This window comes from Hipposideros armiger, unplaced genomic scaffold (assembly GCF_001890085.2).
Source record: "Hipposideros armiger isolate ML-2016 unplaced genomic scaffold, ASM189008v1 scaffold_144, whole genome shotgun sequence".
NCBI lineage: Eukaryota > Metazoa > Chordata > Mammalia > Chiroptera > Hipposideridae > Hipposideros > Hipposideros armiger.
This window is the reverse complement of record NW_017731494.1, coordinates 2,306,631-2,327,028: the sequence shown is the minus strand read 5'-3', so window position 1 is coordinate 2,327,028 and position 20,398 is coordinate 2,306,631. Positions and strand designations below refer to the sequence as shown.

The 20,398-nt window shown below is 36.1% G+C and overlaps 1 protein-coding gene and 1 long non-coding RNA gene across 4 annotated transcripts in view; both read left to right on the top strand.

The window, feature by feature from the left end:
- Positions 1 to 10,951, top strand: part of TMC1 (transmembrane channel like 1) — a 219,104-nt gene extending 208,153 nt beyond the window's left edge. For all 3 annotated transcript variants that reach the window (XM_019650663.1, XM_019650665.1, XM_019650662.1), the window contains 4 exons: positions 502 to 627; positions 4,074 to 4,152; positions 4,255 to 4,306; positions 9,341 to 10,951. In XM_019650663.1, the coding sequence (XP_019506208.1) occupies positions 502 to 627; positions 4,074 to 4,152; positions 4,255 to 4,306; positions 9,341 to 9,363 (280 nt within the window). In that variant the 3' untranslated portion in view covers positions 9,364 to 10,951. The remainder of the gene's footprint in view (positions 1 to 501; positions 628 to 4,073; positions 4,153 to 4,254; positions 4,307 to 9,340) is intronic.
- A 9,216-nt stretch (positions 10,952 to 20,167) lies between these two features.
- LOC109387017 (uncharacterized) overlaps positions 20,168 to 20,398 on the top strand; it is a 75,393-nt gene continuing 75,162 nt past the window's right edge. The window contains exon 1 of the long non-coding RNA XR_002124890.1: positions 20,168 to 20,242. This is a non-coding gene — a long non-coding RNA (uncharacterized LOC109387017). The remainder of the gene's footprint in view (positions 20,243 to 20,398) is intronic.

The following is a 20,398-nucleotide window of genomic DNA, read 5'->3' as shown; positions in this document are numbered from 1 at the left end:
TGATGAAAGAGGTCTAGTGGAAAATGAGATAGAAGCTACTGCATGGAAAGATATATTGGATTATTTGTGGATTTGATTCCGTTAAACTATCCCTTATGCTCATTTTCAAGGCTAATTAAAAAACTGAGTGCACTGTTTATTCACCCCGAAGAGCGTGTTCTCCTACAAGGACAGCAGGCCAAGGGGTTGACTGATAAGCTATTGATAAAATACATGTCAATCAAAATCTTAGAATTACAGCTTTAAAATTGTGTCTTCTAATTCTATGGTGAATTTCCTACCTGGTTTGTTGGTGTGTTTATGTTGGGATAACATTTCTCATATCCATATGTTGACAATACGAATGTGAGGTCGCAGTATCAGGAGTGATGCCTAACCTGGAAGTGTGCTTCAACAATGTTTGAGAAAGATTTTTAGCTTTCTTGCTGTAACCATGGTTTTTTATATGTTTTAAATAAACTTTTCTCCTTCCCCTTTCTCTTCCTTCCCTTCCCCCTGCAGTGGCAAAAATAGGATGTTCGAAGTCATTGGAGAAACTCTGGATAATGATTTCCCAAGCTGGATGGCAATGATCTTGAGACAGCTTTCTAACCCTGCACTGATGCTTGCCGTGGCTTTGGTTATGGTGTATGTGCTTTCCCCTCCTCCTAGCAAGAGCCTTTGTAATGTTCTTCCAGACTCCTTTTACGTTTCAGCTTTTTCAGCTCTCCCACTCTCTCTAAGGGTTGCGCTGTAATCTAACCAAATTCAGTGCCGATTACATGGCCGTGAGAGGCTAAAATTAATGAGTTGTATGCTGATCTTACTGCATGTAACTCACAGCCATCTGCATCTTTGCCTGCCTAGGATTATAAGATTTGTTCCCAAGTAACCAAAATCATTATCAGTAAACAGCTAAAGTAAGGGAAACATAAATGCTAAATCTAATCAGCACATCGATCGTCCCCCCACGGCCTGGCCTCCACCTCTGGTTCCATAAAGCAGATGGCTGTGAATATACAGACGGGATGAACCTTTAGTTAATATCCCCCTTGGGGGCCCTATAGGCTATATTTTAGGGCTCAGAGCTTAAGGGGTCTGAAAAATCACCCTGTCCTTTTTCCTAGAAGGTGATCAATAAGTGTGTGTCCATAGTAATAGAATCAGAGGAACAGAAGGGTCTTAGAAAGGTCACTTCCTCTATCCCTTCAAAGGTATAGGTGATATCCAGAGGGAGCTTGGGAGGGGGCTTTTAGTCCCATATTATTTGCACTGGCTTCTGATCCTTGGCCACCACAGATAGACTTACATTCTAAGTAAAAATATATGCTACCGATGGAAGAGACATGAAAAGTGCCCTAGGCCTTCCTTTCATTCCCCAAGACCCTCCTAAATAGAAAGTCTGGCACTGCCACTGCTGTCAGTCAAGGAGGGCAAGTCTGAAACCCTTTAGAAACAAAGCTGACACTAGAGGTTGGATTTATTTAAATAAAACTAAAACTACAAAACCTTAGGGAGAGAACTCCCAGGGTTTTAGAGTAAATGAGTGGGGTCTGGGCCAATTTATTATCATCATCTTTGCGATGCTCATGGTCCTGAGCCATGTCAGTGAAGGTATGTGTTACATTCTTCAATTTTATAAATTAAGAAACTGTCTTAGAGGGGTGAAGTGATTTTTGCCTAGGTGAGGATAGAGCAAAATGGTATTAGTAGGACTGTGACAGTAAATCCCAACTTTCACCCCTTTACACCAAGGCACATTCTTTGAGGAAGAGCTAACAGCCTGTAGGGATAATTAAACAGTAAAACAGATTACTATTATATATTACAGAACCTTGATCGCGGTGGGGTGGCATTTACAGTCTGATAGTAAACCACTGGTGCAGATATGTTAGACGATGACCTGCAGGACACAGCATGTTCCCCCCGATGGCCCTTGAAGGGACTTTCCTTCTCCACCCTTTCATGATATAGCGGCTTCGGAGAGCCTGTTAAGTATGCTGTGTCTTTTAAGAGCCAAGGCCCTTTAGTGGTATAAATGATGTCTTGTTTGAAAACAAAACTAAACAAAACATAAAACTCAATGTCAGATTTTATTACTATTGTCTTAACTTATTGAGAGGCAGATTTATTTTTAAGCAAAGGAACAGCATTGTTCTAACGCCACTAATTAAAGATTTAATAAGCTGCCTTGGGAGGGTGGAAGAGGAACTTACACCGCCTTTGCTCCAGGCGTTATTCATGTGTGCACTTTCATTTCCACAGTAAGAAGTTGGCCTCACTGATCATATGATTGGCAACACATGGGAGATCCGCTCCAAATCAAATAGCTAATAAGTTAATTCAAATCCATGTTTTCTTATTTCCCACCTGTTGTTCCTCTGCATTTCCCCCCACCCCCCACCCCCACCTCTTCATTTGCAGCACCAAACACTGAGTTCAGAATGAGTGGGCATGTTCAAACGGGCTGGGAGCCACTTGGCAGGTATGGTCTACAACCGGGGTGGGCACAGTTTTCTTAAAGGGCCAGACAGTAGATATTTTAGGCTTTGTAGGTCAAGAGGCAAAAGTGAGACTATTATATAACCATTTAAAAGTGTAAAAACCAGTTTTAGTTCATGGGCCTCACAAAACAGGCTGGGAGTTAGATTTGCCCTGGAGACCATCTCTTGATACAGACTGTCTAGAGAGGAAAGCCGGCAGGCTAGAAGGTCAAATAGGAGTCCTACAAGGTTGATTTTTGTTCTGAGGTTCTGATTTAAAACCCAAATTCAGTTTATAGCTGATTTGACTTTTCAAATCCTGAGGTCTCATCTTCCACTTTATGGGGCCCAGGCGATTGGCTTGGGTTTTTATTACCTTTAATTACAGAATGTTACATGTTACTAGTGTTTTGGATTTCCCGAATGGGTTATATTCAAATCAGCTTAGGTGGTTTTTGGTAACTGAGTAGAGTTTAGGGTAGTTCTCTGCAGGTAGTTTTATTCCTCTGGAGACTAAAAAATGACTTATAACAAATATTCACTTAGGGTGCAACACAAGGCAGACAAAAGTGATGGATAAATAGAGAATTCCAAGTCTGCAATTGACTTGTGAGGTGTTTGAGTGCATCCCCCAAATCCAGGCATTTTTGTAAGAAAAGCCTCATAACACACACACACACACACACACACACAAACACACACACACACTTATTGAGCACCTACTTCATGCCAGATATTGCACCAGATGCTTTTATGTATGTAGTTTCATTCAGACTCCTGCCACTCATTTAAGAGCTTAAACAAACTCAGCTAAACCATCTCAACAATTGTGTTGCTAGCAGCAGATGGCTCATAAAGGATGTAATCTGGCATGTTGGTGAGTAAAGGCAATGTGTTCAGTATCCAGTTATTTGCAACCAAGAGCAATGCCAGTTACCTTTTTTTTTTTTTTGAACTGCACATTTTCTTTCTTTGTTTATTTGTTTTGCTTTAAGTGAAGGTGGACATATTGATTTTTTTGCAGCAATGTTTGGCTGGAATTTTCTCTTTTTAGAAATGTAAATGTCACTTAAAAGCCAAGAATATTATTTTACAAACCATTTTCTTTCTGAAGGAAGAAGAAATGCAAACAATACATCCTATGCAAAAACAAATCATGTTAATTAACTAGGACTGTGAGGGAATTTAGGCAGAAAGTAAGTTTCCATTTTATTCGACACATTCCCTAAGCTTCAGTAATTCCATTCTCTTGGAAGCCATTAGCATCAATTTAAAATGCTACTTTTAGTTATAATTTAAGCTGATGTTAATACATTTACAAGAAGAATCTAAAATTAGTCAATGAGGTACAATAGACAGAGTCCCTGGCCGTGGAGAAAGAGCTTTGGGGTACAATTTCCCAGGTCCGCCCCTAGTCACTGTGGAACTGAGTGTGCTTCTTTACCTAGGTCTATCCCTGATTCAGTCTTTTATCTACAAAATAAGAGGTTCCAAGTAGAAAATATCTTCAAGTCTACTCTAGTGCCAACATTTTATGATTCAGTTAATGTAAATTTAAGAGGAATCTTGAACTGAAAAACACCATAAAGTTTATTATTTTTTAAAATTCAGGTTGACCATCTATTATCTTAATGCTTCTGTAAGTGGCCAGAAGGCAGCAAACCAGGAACTAAAAAAGAAGATGAAACAGGTAAGACACAATGTAGTTTTTAGAAATATTGTCTTTATTAATGCCAAATAGTAGAAAACATCAGGAAATCTCATGTTCTTCTCTCCTATTTTCATTGTGTAGCAAGCTTTGGAGAACAAATTGCGAAACAAGAAAATGGCAGCTGCACGAGCAGGTTGGAAATATATTTGCAATCTTTTTTCCCTACAAACAGTATGCTTCTCTTTTTTTTTTTTTTCCCCCACCCAAATGGGGCATTCGGTGCACAGTGGCATTATTTTCCTAAGCAAATGATTCCACATTCCTTCTGTCCACCTTTTTGGCCATTCTCAGGCATCATATCCAGGGGGTTTAGTTGTTTAGTTGGGAGAAAGAAAAGACAACGAAAAATTCAAGAATGTAAACTTAGAAGTAGTGATAGAAAAGTGATGTCGCAAGTTGACAGAAGATGAAAAAAAAATCCATGTAGTCATATGCAAATAGCAGATACAAATGGAGACTCTCTCTTGCCCATTTTGACCATTTTTATACATAAAAGGATACCCTGGGAAGATCCCATGAGGGTCCTCTGAGCTCACCATCATTGATGGTCAAAGCCTTTCCTCATTCATTAACTTTTCTTTCTTTTTAGTCTCATTAATTTTTAAAACATTAGGCTGAGGCATATTTCTGTTTGCCAGAATTACTGGTATGCTTTGGATTCCACATGGAAAAGTGATGCCTAAGAAGTTCAGTGAAAATCTTTTTCAACTTTCCCCTCCTTCCTAACTATAAAACCATTTATGGTCATAGGGCTTTTTTCCTCTCTGTAAGTAATGAAAAACTGAAATCAACTTGGTTTAAATAAAAAAATTTTTTTTTATCAGTCCACACACATGAACTGGAGAGGAGCATGTATGACTCCAGGCCACGTTTTACCCTAAATTTAGAAGCCATCAGGGCTGAGTTGCATTTTTCTGTGGTTCTTTGAACACTGCCCTCCTTTCATGTTGGCTAACCTTATGGCAGCAGGAATAATGCAGCTGTACCCTTAGATTTTGTTGGTCTTAGATTATTTTTTTCATCATTAAGCTACTTGTTTAATTGCACTGAAATTTTTTCAGCTTTATTGAGGTATAATTAATAAACAAAATTATAATACATTTAAAGTGTACAATGTGATGACTTGATAAACATATACATTATGATAGCATTCTCACCACCGAGTTAATTAACACATCATCACCTCACATATTTACTTTTTTTTTTTTTTGGTGAGAACACTTAATTTTCCAAACACCATTTATTGAAGAGATTATCTATTCCCAATTGTATATTCTTGGCATCTTCTCAAAAATGAATTAACCGTATATACCTGTGTTTATTTCTGGGCTCTCTATTCTGTTCTATTAATCTTTGTGTCTGTTTTCATGTCAAGGCTATATTGTTTTGATTACTATAGTATTATAATATAGTTTCAGATTAGGAAGTGTGATACCTCAAGCTTTCTTCTTCTTAAGATTGTTTGGCTATTTGTAGTCTTTTGTGGTTCCATATAAACTTTAAGATAGTTTTATTCTGTTTTTGTGAAAAATGCCATTGGAATTTTGATAGGGACTGCACTGAATTTGTAGATTGCTTTTGGTAGTATTAACATTTTCACAATATCAATTCTTATAACCCATTAACATAGAATATCTTTCCATTTATTTGAGTCTTCTTTAATTTCTTTCATTAATGTTTTATAGTTTTCAGTGTACAGATATTTCACTTCTTTGGTGAAATTTATTCCTGAGTATTTTATTATTTTTGATAGTAGTACAAATGGTGTTGTTTTCTTAATTTCTTTATTTCTGATAGTTTATTGTTAGTATATAAAAATGCAAATGATTTTTGTATACTGATTTTATATTTTGCAATTTTAAATGAATTCATTTATTAGTTCCAACAGTTTTCAGTGGATTCTTTAGGGTTTTCTATATATAATATTATGTCATCTGCAAACAGATAATTTTACTTCTTCCTTTCTTATTTGGATGTCTTTTATTTCTTTTTCTATCCTAATTAATCTGGCTAGGACTTCTGGTACTTATGCTAAATAAAAGTGATGAGAGTGATGTTCCTTGTTTTATTCCTGATCTTAGAGGAAAAACTTTCAACTTTTTACCATGGAGTATGATGTTAACAATGGACTATGTGGCATTTATTATGTTGAGGCATGTCCCTTCTATGCCTAATTTGTTGAGGGTTTTTTGTCATGAAAGGAATTTGAATTTGTCCAATGCTTTTTCTGAATATTTTGAGGTGATCATATGATTTTTATGCTTTATTTATTTATTTATTTATTTATTTATTTATTTATTTATTTAAGATTTTCATTTTTATTGGGGAATTGGGGAAGGGGAACAGACAAGTTGCTGTCCTTTGGTTCTTCAGTCTAGTTGTGGAGGACGTCGCTTCACTGGTCCATGTTGGTATTGTGATCATTGTGCTCTTCCTGGGTGAGGCAGATCTGTTGCCAGCCATTGGACGGCTGCTCACAGCAGCTCATGGCAGCTCACGCTGGTTGCCAGCCACTAACGCTGGCTGCTGGCCACTCATGGTAGCTTACGGCAGCCCACTGGGGTGCCACTGCAGCCTACGCTGATGCCGGCGACCCACAGCAGCCTAGCTCCAGGTCGAGCTGTTGTTCACCATCTTAGCTGTAGAGGGCGCAGCATCACTGGCCCACATGGAATCCAAACAGGTGGCCTTGCTGCTCAGAGCTCGTGCTCCCAAGCCAACTCAACCAACAAGCCACTTGGCTGGCCCTTATGCTTCATTTTGTTAAGTGGTATATCACACTTATTGATTTGCAATATGTTTATTTATTTGAGCCATCCTTGCATCCTAGAAATAAATCCCACTTGATCATTGCATATGATCCTTTTAAAGCACTGTTAAATTCAGTTTGCTAATATTTTGTTGAGGATTCTTACATCTGTGTTCATCAGGGAATATCCGCCTGTCATTTTCTTTCTTGTAGTGTCCTTGTCTAGCTTTGGAATCAGGGTAATGCTGGCCTTGTAACATGAGTTTGGAAGTTTAGCCTTCTCTTCAATTTTTGGAAGAGTTTGAGATGGATCAGTGTTAATTCTTCTTTAGATGTTTGGTAGGATTCACCAGTGAAGCCATCTGTTCCTGGGTTTTTCTTTGTTGGAAGGTTTTTGATTATAGATTCAATCTTTTTATTAGCAATTGATCTGTTCAGATTTTCTATTTCTTGATGATTCAGTCTTGATAGGTTGTATGATTCTAGGAATTTATTCATTTTTGGGGGGGTTATATTATTTGTTGGCGTATAGTTCATAGTAGTTTCTTAAGATCATTAGTATTTCTGTGTTACCAGTTGTAATGCCTCCTCTTCATTTTAATTTTATTTGAGTCCTTTCTCTTTTTTCCTTAGTCCTGCTAAAGTTTTGTCAATTTTGTTTATATGTTCAAAAAACAGCTCATAGTTTTATTGATCTTGTCTATTGTCCTTTTAGTCTTTATTTTTACCATGTGTGTGTTTGTGATTTCACAACTCTCTTTACTGTTGTTTTATTTTATTTTATTTTATTTTATTTATTTTTTATCTTTTATCAAGAGGCATTTTTAGTCTTTATTTCCAACCTGCTCTTTTTCATTTCTTTCCTTCTGCTAACTTTGGACTTAGTATGTTCTTACTTTTTCTAGTTCTTTGAGGTATGAAGTTAGGTTGTTTATTTGATATCTTTTATTTCCCTATAATGTAGGTATTTGTCATTATAGATTCTCTCTTGAAATGGCTCTTGCTAGATTTCATACATTTTATTATGTTGTGTTTCCACTTTCATTTGTCTAGAGATAGTTTTTGATTTTCCTTTTTATTCCTTCTTTTACCTATTGGTTGTTAAGAAGCATGTTGGTTAGTCTCTACATATTTGTGAATTTTCCAATTTTCCTCTCGTAATTGCATTCTAGTTTCATACTATTGTGGTTGGAAAAGATGTTTGATATGATTTAAATCTTCTTAAATTTATTAAGATTTGTTTTGTGGCCTAACATATGATATATTTGGGAGAAGGTTTTATGTGTGTTTGAGAAGAACGTTTGTTATGCTGTTGGATGAAATGTTCTGTATATGTCTGTTAAGTCAATCTGGTTTAATGTGGAATTTAATTTCAATGTTTCCCTATTGATTTTCTGTCTGGACTCTGTTAAAAATAGGACTTTGAAGCCCCTTACTCTTACTGTATTACTGTCTATTTCTCCTTTCAGATGTTAATATTTGCTTTACATATTTACATAAATATATAAATATTCTGATGTTGGGTATGTAAATATTTACAATAGCTATTTCCTTTTGGTGAATTGTCCCTTTTTATCAATATATAATGTTCATTTTTGTCTTTTATTATAGTTTTTGGCTTAAAATCTATTTTGTCTGAAATAAGTATAGCTAGCCCTGCTTTTGGTTTTTGTTTGCGTAGAATATCTTTTTCCATACCTTCACTTTTAGTCTATGTGTGTCCTTAAAACCAAAATAAGTCTCATGTAAACACCAAATAGTTGGAATCATGTATGTCACATGTATCTGCTGTGCTTTTGTATTTGCTCTAAATTATGACTATAACTTAACATTATGTAAGGTTTAGAGTGGTGAGTGAAAAGTTCTCATTTCTTGATCTGAATTATAGTTAAGGCTTATTACTATCTCTATTGTTTAAATAATGATATAATGCTATAGCATGCTACTTACCTGACATTGTCCCATAATTTGTCCTTAGAAATACATACAACCTTTGTGAAGGCAGAGACTATATCTTATTTATAGTTGTTAAGTCAGGAGTTAATACTAATACAGAACCTTATACATAACAGTCACTCAATAAATATCTACCAAATATCTGCTGGACACTGACAAATTATTTTTTATAAGGAATTATTTTATTGGAAATATTTGAAAGGAATAAATTTCTATTTTAATTACATATGCAGTAATGAATAAATGTTACAAAAAGAACAGGACTTTCATTCTCTTGTCTTTAGAATTTGGAAGAATTTTGTAAAATAAGAAATGAAGTATACTTTGAATATAAAAATGCAATCTGAAGCACATTTGGAAGATAAAGATTTCAGGGTATCTCATTCAGAGCGATTAAGTACACTGAAACCAAAGTTTTTATTTGCTTCTTCTTTATCTTATTTGTTTGTTTGTTTTGAACAGCTGCAGCTGCTGGTGGCCAGTAACGTTCATAGATGTGCTGGGGGCTCAGAAGTATTCCTCACCTTGCTGCTTAAAAACAATGACATATGTGAAGGCCCAGAGAACACGCATTATGCTATTCCCCTGTTCTATCCCTGATGGATTATCAAGGTCATACTGGTCAATAAGGCATCACCAGTTCGAAATGGAAGATCTCCACCTTTTTCAAATTAAGGATTTGGTCGCACTGTTATTGTCTCCCCTGACTCGTTTTCTTGACATTTTTCTCTTAACAAATTGAGTTTAAAAGAGGATGTAATTCAGCAATATGGGTTTACTTAATGGGTTCATTTTAAAACCTTTGGCTCCTTACGGAGTTTCATTTTATATGTTTCTTCTGCCTTCATTTTCTTGGCCTGGGAGCGGTACTGCTTTGCACTCTTTTTTCAAGTTTAGACATAGCTTCATAATTATTCATTATAAGCATTTATTAACTCACTTTTTGAAACCAACACCCTGTTTTCTCTCTTTTTTTTTTTCTACCTGTCTCTCCATCCACGACCTCCACAAATACGCACCCAAGATCTTTCTATTTGCTGCTGGATTTAGTATGAAATAAAATGTTGTTTTCTGCAGAAATATCCTAAGTGAATTAGGGGCCTGATTAGCACAGGGTTGAATGTCTCTGACCTTGAGGAGGTACATGGGTCTTAGACAGCTCAACTCTTTATGATTTTTCTGTTTTTTTAAATGACATCATAAGTGATTGCTATTTCATCACAGTTTGATCATCTGACCCCCATTGATCACATCTCCTGAGCTTAGATTCCCATAGTCTATATTTTTTTCTTTGCTGCTTGTTAAGGTTAGGAAAACACACACTTTTTTTGGGGGAGGGGGGCACTTCAGTTTATAGATGTGTTTAAGCATTATTATTTATTTAAAGTTTAAATTGACTTTGAATGGTAACAGTTAATGCCCTTAGCCAGCCTTGCTGTGTGACGTCAATTACATCTCCTAACTCATAGTGTCCTTTTCCAGAGGTAAGCCAATTTGCCTGCCATTCCCTGTAAATGACTTGCTGATTTTTATTCCCCTGTCTTTGAGTTTCTTCTTTTCAATATCCAAATGGCTATAGAATGATCACTCTGTTCCTATGCCAATCCATGTGCTATTCACTTCCATCATACCAAATTCAAGACTTACTGCCTGTGGTCAAATTTTCCAGATTAGCTTTCATTCCCACTTGTATCATTTCTTTGATAGACTTTATTAGAGTTTATTATTTTATTGATTTTCCTGTGATTTGTAATGGTTCTTTATTGTTTCTTATATGTATTGATTATCTTTCCTATCCAGATTATAAGCTTCCTATGAGCAGGGATTATAACTTTAATTCTCTCATATGCCTAGTATAGTGCTGAGCATAGGTAGGCGCTGAATAAATGCTTGTTAATTAAATTGAATCAATTTAACTTATAGCAGTTGCACTGTGAAACAAAAGCTTCTGTTATCTGCGTGAACATATTATTATGATGTAAGAAATGGAATTATCTGTTGATATGCTGACTTTATTGTCTCATTAGATTATAATGAACATGAGTAAATAAAGCTAGTGCTTATTTCTGCTTGTGTCATTTCTCCACTGTGTAGTAATAAGGTTAGAGAATTGGTTTATATGTGTTGCCAAATTTACGATGTGAATTACACTTCCTTGCTCTTGATCTATTTTATGAGGAGGATTATGAGAGATGGCAAACTGTCCTCCCAGGTCTTCATCTCCTAAAGACAATCTACTTTTTGAACAAATGCTCATGGTATAAGCATTCAGACATGATATGATAAGTTTCAGTCTTTCAATACATTAAAAAAATAAGTTGGGTTTTAATTGCACAGAAATACCCACCTGATTTAAGTTAAGCGTTTTTCAAAATTTTAGCTCTTTCAGTTTCCAGAGAGCTGTTGAAAATATTCCCATACTATACATAGACACATATCTGAAACAGTGAATGCCATTTCCAAAGCTGTTTTACAACTGTTCAGAAATTAGCCTTGCACTGGAAAGGCTCTGATTGCTATGGTTTATTTTTATATCGTTATTTCCATATCTAAAGATCAAAGTCATAGGAAAAATTTAGAGAGCAAATAAACAAACAAACTGGACTTTACTTTTTATTCTTTCTGAGATGAATAAAAAATAAATTCTGACAAATATATACAAAAACTAAATTTACTTACCTGAAGAGCTTTACCATTCATTTGAAAAACTGCAGGTCAGCACATTCTTTGAGTTATCCCCTTTGGCTTCTGAGAAGACCATGTAACTTTAACCATATCAAGAGGTTTATATTAGCAAAACTTTGACCTGAACTATGTTTTCTTATCCTGATGGATTGCTACAAATACCAGAGACAGAATTCACCCTGGGCAGGTCTGGAAATGTATTGGTGACTCCAATCTTATTGTATGGTGAGGTAGGGTTTCCTTAGTTGCCTTAGAGGCAGAGCCTTTGTTGTCTTCATTCCTCAGTGGGTTAGTTGATAAGAAGAGATTTTGCATGTTTCCCAGCTTAGTACTCCAGTGCCCTTTGTGAACTGGAGCTCTGCCTTTAACCCAGTCCAAGTGAATGAAACTTGGACTATTTCACTTTGCTTTATTCGCCTTTTCCCAAAAGAGTATGTGTAGATTGTGGGGGAGTGGGCTGATAATAAACACTGGAACCATGATTATCAGGAAACACAATGAGGCCTGTCCACGTTCATCCATTTAATAAACATTTATCAAACACTCTGTGTCAAACATTGTGTATCCCAAATATCACCTGCTCTCTAGATTTTCTCCCACGGTTTTGCCCGACCTGCCATACTGATCTCCTTGGTTTCTAGCATCTTCCAGAATAATACTAGAACTTGCAAAACCATTTTGGAATTGAACAAAAATCAATCATACCTTCCTATGTAGTGCAAAACTGTAAAGTAAATAACCCTTTCTTTAAAATGACAAAGATATTACAGTACATTATCAGACAGAAATTGGAAAAGAAATTTGCTCTCTCTTATTCTCTACCAAGTGCTATATCAAGCAAAATTCAGATATTATCCTCACCTTTTGCAGCCCTCTTCAAAGTTAAGATGTTTTGATGGACAAATAATCCTGAACCTCAGAATTGGCATCAGGAGCTTAGTAAGTGTGATGCAAAGGAGCTTCACATGCAATGGAAAACCAAGTTCCCCTGGGGAAAACCAAGGGAGTGTTTCTGATGGGAAACCAATGAGATGAGGGAGGGGTGGGAGTTTGATAACTTTTATTACCTCCCTTGAGTCAAAAATATGGGCCTCAATAATAGCCATTTATAACTTTCTTTTGCCTTGATTGGTTTACAAAGGTGAAAGTGTCTCTACAATTTATTTGTAAGGAAACATATACCAAAAGAATAAGTAAGCAGACTTCAAAAACAAGAAACTTAATGAAATTGGCATGTGTTCGCTGCTTTCAATGAAGGTATGTATTTGATTTTTTGGAAGAGACATTGAGAATTATTTTTAAAATAAACTATTGTCATAGTCTTTATTCACATCTGCTTCCTACAAGAAAGAAATGCCATCCTACAATGGTGACAGGAGTTCTCAAAATCCTAAATGAGATTTCTTTTTCTCAAAGGTCTCTTAAAATGTATTGCCTTGGATACTTGGCCTTGGATGGCCCAGCTACCATTTTCGGGATGGGTCTTGGTGACTTAGTAATTGTGAATAATGGAAAAATGTGTACAAGAAATATCTGACCTTTTCTGGGAACTTGAATATTACATAACACACATCTTCATACACATCAAGAAGCATTCATATAAATCTTTATGATTATTTTTAAAATGTATAATTGTGGTACATGTTCATTCACAGCAAATTTAGAAAATTTTCATAGAATAAGAAAGTAAAAGGACCTCATAATTCTACCACCCAGAATAGCTTCTGTTAACATTCTTTGTTTTGTTTTTCTTAGATTCACACACACACACACAGATTCAATAAAATATTTTGGCTCATGAGATACATTTAGTTTTCATTCTTATTTAACATTTTCTCATGAAAATTACTTCAGGATTTTTTCAATGACTATAACATATTCTTTAATGTTAATACAGAATAATTAGTTGAACTATTTTACACTTGTACATTTAGATTGATTATTTAAAGATTAAATATTAAGTTTAAGTTTGGATCCTTTTAGAACACATTTTTTTTTGCAAAAACATTAACCTTTTAGTATATATATTTGAGACAATTTTTCATGTATTTATTGATACAATTATATTATTTTTCATACTGAAAAAATGTTTCCTAATTCAGCGTAATTAGCTTTAAATGTCACTAAAATTTTCTCCTGATATTGTTTTACTTGTGGTTATATAAAAGCTTTTTAAAGAAACTATCTCATTCTTTTTTAGGAGTTTTAAGGTTAAGAAAAATATTTAATTTATTTTGGAGGTCAAATTTCACATGCTACATCAAATTAAGTCTCATCCACATATGCTAAATCCATCTAAAGTCCCATCTGCAATATTAACTGTTTTTTTTTCTATTTTATTTGATGTACTAAAAACTTGGTCATAATTATTGAATTTACATTGTAATTTTGTTATTAAAATAACTGGTCCAAAATTATTTCTTCAAATTGAAGAAGACAAGTAGAATCCCTGATATTTTATTAGAAATTTAGCTTTTGTGTTGCTGCTGCTGCTGAGGGCCATGTTTCTCAGGTTACCATCACTATTCAAAAGAAAAGCCTGGATGCATGACCTTGGTATCTTATCCATTGCTGGTAGGATACCAGTCAAATTCCTTCTGGGTCACACACTTTGCATCATGTAAAATTAATACAAACTCCCTAAATCCAAATGAACTCATAGAACATTCCATAACGTAGCAAATTAATAATGGGTCATGTCAAGTGGGTCATAACATATCCAAATGTATCCAGCTTGACTTTGGAGGGTGACTTAAGTACTGAAAGCCCTGACTATTTGGAGACTTCACCATAAATTGAAGGGGGAAAAGACCATCTTAAAAGTAGATTAGAATACCCATGCTCCCTGTAAAACTGTAAAATCATAACTCTTCACGAATCACCTGAGAATAACAGATTAGGCTCATCAATTACTTCCTTATCACCAAAGCCATTATTAACAGCAGGTTTTACCTGTGGATAAAAGTGGATTACATAGATCTAGATAGTGTAAGACCCCGTTATTATAGTCCATTTTCTGAATTAGCTTTCCTTTGTAAACAAACATATTCTGCACCAGCCAGAACATTATGCTTAAGTGAGGGATGAGGAAGAAGTAGAAAGAGTAATTAAAGATCATTTAGTACTTCATATAGGAAAACACATTCACCAATTTACCAGATAATTATTAGCTATTTTGGATGCCTTGATCTTCAAAGGGTAAGCAAAGTTCTAACTTTATGATCTCCATTGAGATAGAGTATAATTGTGCTCCTTTTATAGAGAAAGAAACTACGACAAACACAAATTAGGTGGCCTCCCCATGGCAGTATGTAGAAACACCATGGATCAGAATTTGGAAGTCCTAGAAGTTGTTTCAGCTCAGAAATTTTATGTGGGAGGAGTGGACAAGACTGCTCAACATAGCACTGGATCAAAAGAAAGCACTCCCCAGCTTTATTCTCTGTGATGTATTGTTTCTACTTCAAACAGGAATAATATATTTGCAACTAAAAAAGAAAATCAGCTAATACAACTGCTGAGATCTTTGCAAAACTTTGGAACTGTTGAAGGTAGATACAGTATCAACATAGCTGGCTCGTTCTAGCTTAGCATTGTTTATACCTATGTATCTGAAGGACCCAACTGGGCTCAGGGCTCAGTACTGGCCTGAAATACTAGTAGGAATGTGTCCCAATGGAGCCACAGAAGACGTCGTTTGCTTTTCTTCCATACTTCAGGTTAGGAGGTAGTAAAATGTTATTCATTTTGTTACTCATTTCTTCTTCTTTTTATTTGGCAGTTATGCCTTGATTTTTTGTTTACCAGTTAGTCAACCAAACATTCCCAAATACGGGACTGTTTGTGCTCATTGAAAACAGGCAAAACTCAACATATGTCATGTGACTTTAAGCAAATTGTTCAACCTCTCAAAATGTCATGTTGCTCACCTCTAAAAATGGGGATAATATAGAGTCTTACTTCATAAAGTTTCTATGTGTGATTAAAAGACATAAAGCTGACATAGAATTTAGCACCGTGCCTCAGATATAGTGTTCAGCAGTAGCTGTGGTTGTCATTCTTGTTGTTATGGAGTTCTAAATATTTGCAGTTGTTGTATAATTAATTTTTCTACTTGACCATGTATATAAACTCTGTGAAGTAATTGATAACACCATCAAAATGAGAGTCAGCCAGACCCTGACAAGATCATGCTTTTTAGAAGAATGTTAACACTGAAAATATGGTGACCCCCCCAATAACTAATTTTAAATAAAAACAATCCTTTTAAAACACTAAACTTACATGCATGCTGAAGTCAGAGGCTCATATCTGGAAAAAGAAATCCTGCTTTGTTGGTTCTCTAAACACCTGTATACTTGCCCTAACATGTAACCCAGCCATGCAATTAGCAATCTGCAATGTTGATGTGCTCATAAATTAGAGCCGAAGGCCCTATAGGCATGGCTAGTATCTTGCAGGAATTGTATAAATGGGCCAAATGCGTAAGGACTGTGAGTCAACAGGAGCAAGGAATGTAACTGATTGAATGCTAAAATCATAAAATGTTTTTTTTTTTGGAGGGGGAGTTTCAAACGTTTTCCCACATGAATATAACTCAGATTTGATAATTGAAGTTAATGGGGGAAGTAGATTCAGTACATATTTTTAGAAATGAATGTACGGCAGGTCAAACTGAATGGCATTAATTCAGAGAAATGTTACGTGACTGTCATATTGTTATGCATGTGAGGCTAGAGGAACAGGTCTAAAGGACAAGGTGCTTGACTTATTGACCTCAGAATTAACAAATGTATTTGAAGTAGAATTCAATATTGCATACGACTATGAAATAGCCCATCAGCAGATGAAAATTAGCCTGCTGCAAAAGGAGCCATGGGCTAGAATTGCAACTGATCTCAATGGAATATGGAATGAGTTGATTCCATGGAAAATGTTTGCCTCTAGTGGAACAATAGACAAGACCCAGTGGAAATAACCTTTTGGACCTATATCACAGTAAAAGCTCCATGTATCTCAACTCAGCAGACTACTAGATAACTGTGGGGGCTGAGTGGTGGAGTGAGAGAGCACTGGCTTGGGAGTCAGGGCCAAAGTTTGAGTTCAAGTGCTATTCCTGACTAAAGTGTTACTCACTGGCCATGTGATTTATTTTGTCATTATTATTAGTTTTATAATTCCTTAACTCTCACTAAATGCAATTACCTCATCTTTAAAAAGGATAATAATCATCTCCAATCAAGTTGCTGCAGAAATTACTGATGATGCTGAAAACCACTGAGCACTGGGCTTAGCACACAGTGAGGAGCTGGATAAACATTACTCCCGATTCTTCTTTTTTATCAATCGAAGATTCTTATTTGAAAATTTTAGTTACATTCTTTTAAAAAAATTAGAATGATTGTAATTGATTGAATGCAGAGAGATATATTTATCAAAAACCAATTATAAGGAAGGTTTTACTCAACTGGAAAAACCTCATCTTTTATAGGCCTATAAGACAACTGTCCAGATTATTTTGACACATGCTGAATTATTTTTTAGACAGGAATATTTTAGTAGCAGAGTGGATTGACAAAGTTAAGAAAAACAGCACTTAATGAATGTAAATGAGCATTAGGTTCTTAGTATTCTCCTGTCTCTGCTACTGATTAGCTGTTTGACTTCTTGGAAATCATAAAACCTCTCTAAGTCTCTTGCAAGATAAAGGGGGTTGCACAGTGTGACTTCTAAAACTTTTCCATATGCTCTAAACCTGAGCTGCCCAGTATGGTAGACACTAGCCACAAGTGACCACTGAGCACTTACAATATGACTAGAAACTCAGATGTGCTTTAAATGTAAGATACACACTAGGTTTCAAAGACTGTAGGAAAAAGCTAACATAAAATATCTCATTGATAATTTTTTCATTTTGATTGAGTGTTACAAAGATATTATTTTCGATATACTTTGTTAAATAAAATATTAAAATGACTTTTGCTTTTTTCCCTTTAACGTGGCTTCTAGGACATTTTAAATGACATGTGGCTTGCATTTATGACTGCATTCTATTTTTATCGGACAGTGCTGCCTTCTGAGTTTATGAAATAAATTTTAATACAGGTTTCAATTAAATTGTACACAGAGCTGGGTTTCAGATCTGCTGGCAAATTTCTAATAAGCTGATAGAGCTGGTGGCTCCCACCCATCTGATGGACGCTGTCGACTTGCATCATAGAGTCCAATTGAGACAGGCAGAGACTGCAGCCAGAATCCGATGGGGCAAGCTGGTGGAGAGAGAATCTGGGAGGGGGACCTGTGATATTCCGTTGGTGGTTGGGGAATAAAGCTGGACACACAGAAGGGAAGAGAGATATCAGCTCACCTGTGAATGGAGCACGACACCACTATGAACTACCATCAGTTGGCAACTTAGGGAGCATGGAAGATGGCCCACTGGGAAGAACTGTGGTGTCCTCACGGCCGATATCCACAACAAGCACTTCTCAGGTGTTGGTTTGGAGGGGCAAAATGAGAGTACAGAGTGAGCTTCATGGTGAATGGTTCTTTCTCTTCTTTGATAAGATCAGCTGGACTTCCATGACTCTCACTTTTTCTAATCTCCCTGGAGATAACACATGATAATATATATAACCAGTCTTTGGTATAGGCAGGGTAACACTACCCTATATGGTGCATAAATAGTCATGGGACAGTTAGTGTCAGGCTCTGTCCTAGGCTCTGGAACCCAGAATTGAACACAACAGATCTCTTTCTGTAAGGAGGATACTGACAATAAACCATTACAAAAACAAATAAACTGAATAAACACATAGCTAAATTAAAAAAAAAATTCTGCTACTAATAATGGCTAAGAAAAAGGTAAAATTAGGTAAATGTGATAGAGTTGCTGGGAGGGCTGCTTTAGCAAAGTGATCAGGGAAGCTTGTCTGAGAAGGTAACACTGAAATTGAGACACAGCTGATGAGAAAGGGACAACCAGAGGGTGCTTCTTTGAATGGTTTTGATTAAGACCTCATGGTGAGTAGGAGGGACTTCATAAAAAAGTGTTTAAATTACCATTAACTAGATAGTTGGAAGCTCAACCATAATTTGTTTGTTTTAGAAAAATAAACATCACTTTTAAAATATAGCATTGTGGAGTATAATCCATACCTGCTCTACAACTCTACTTTTACTCTATTTAGAAAAACAAAACAAAACAAAACAAAAAACCCAGCAAGATTGGATAAGTATAAGAAATGATGAAAATGCAAAGCCTTAAACATAGGGACTGCTTTTGACCAAGATGACACAGCCAGGAGGTAACAAAGCTGGAAACCGGGAGAGTTCTTTATTCCATGTTTTGTGCTCTTTCAATGATTTTGGAGCCTTTTGCTATGTACTTCCTGATTCAATAGGGATCACAAACCCAGAAGCCAACAGCAGGCACGAGCTCCTTCAAATAAACAGCCTTTTTTGCACATTTTTGAAACCATTTTTTCAGGGTTTCCCTGGTCTTTTTCTTCTTTGAAAAAAATGGAATTTTTCTCCTGGTCCCTAAGACATATTCGTGTTTATTCTGCTCAAAGAATCTGAGATTTGAGTTCCACTTTTAAAATATACTACCACTAGAGGGAGCTCAAACTTTTTTTTCCTGAGGTTCTATGAAGTAACAATTGAAAATATTATCCTATGACATTTTGGGTTACTTTTCCTGCTGAGATTGCCTACATGGCTTGATTTTTGTTGAGGATTGTTTCACTAACTAAAAACAGACAGAAACTCCCCTAAAAACAGGCTCTGAGCACGTTGTATAGATTCACTCATGCTGTCCTCACACCACCAGTCTTTGAGGTGGTAGGAAGGGTCCCCTGTCTTGCCCATAAGGTAGTGTAGGCAGAGGGGCTGTAGCAACAAGGATAACAGCACTGGAGCTGGGCCAGTCTCATCTCCTAGGTTATGCCAGATGGTTATGGCACAGGTTTCATGGCCTGATTTTAGCGTTATAGCTTCCCCTTCCCAGTCTCCTCTTTCTTTCCTCCTCCCTTGCACTTTCCTCCCCCTCCTCCCTTCCTTTTCCTCCATCACCATCTCACAGCTACTTATTGATGTGTCTATTTACCCTGTTAGAGTTTGAGCTTGTGAAAGCCAGAGGCCAAAACTTGTCACTATGCCAGCTCTGGGTTATCCAAATAGCACAGCGGGGGGTGCTATGGCTCCATGGTGAAGAGCACGGACTCTGGAGTCCAAGGTCCATGTGGCATCTCAGCTCTGCCACATATTAACCTCGTGACCTGGGGAAAGACACACTGTCTCATAGCTTTAATGTGCACCCCTGTAAGTACCTGGAGAGCACTTTCCCCATGAAGCTTGCTGAAGGGTGGTTGAGGTAAAGTCTGTGAAGTACTACTCCATGCAGGGTCTGGCATGTGGCATTCCATGTGATGGAAATTGTTATAGTAGACATTTGATATGGATGAATCATGTTGAATTGACATTCTGGGGATTCGAACTGTGTCATAGCTCAGTTTTCAAGCCAGTTTTTTAAGTTTTTTTTTGTTGTTATTGTTAATGCCTGCCTAGCTAAATTGTTAATATTTTACTTTCTATTATCTTTAGAATAAGGAAAGTTTAAAACTCGATGACTAGCATTGATAATATGGGCCTTGACTTTGATATGCACTTCTAATCTTGGTAAGTACTCTGAGTATTTACACAAAATACACAAAAATACAGATTTTTAATAACTGGATCTTAATTTTATATACAGTATAGTATAGATCCAATTTTATATTCAGATGAGCAGGTAAATTTACAGTGCAACTACGAGACTATTAACCTTGAACTGTT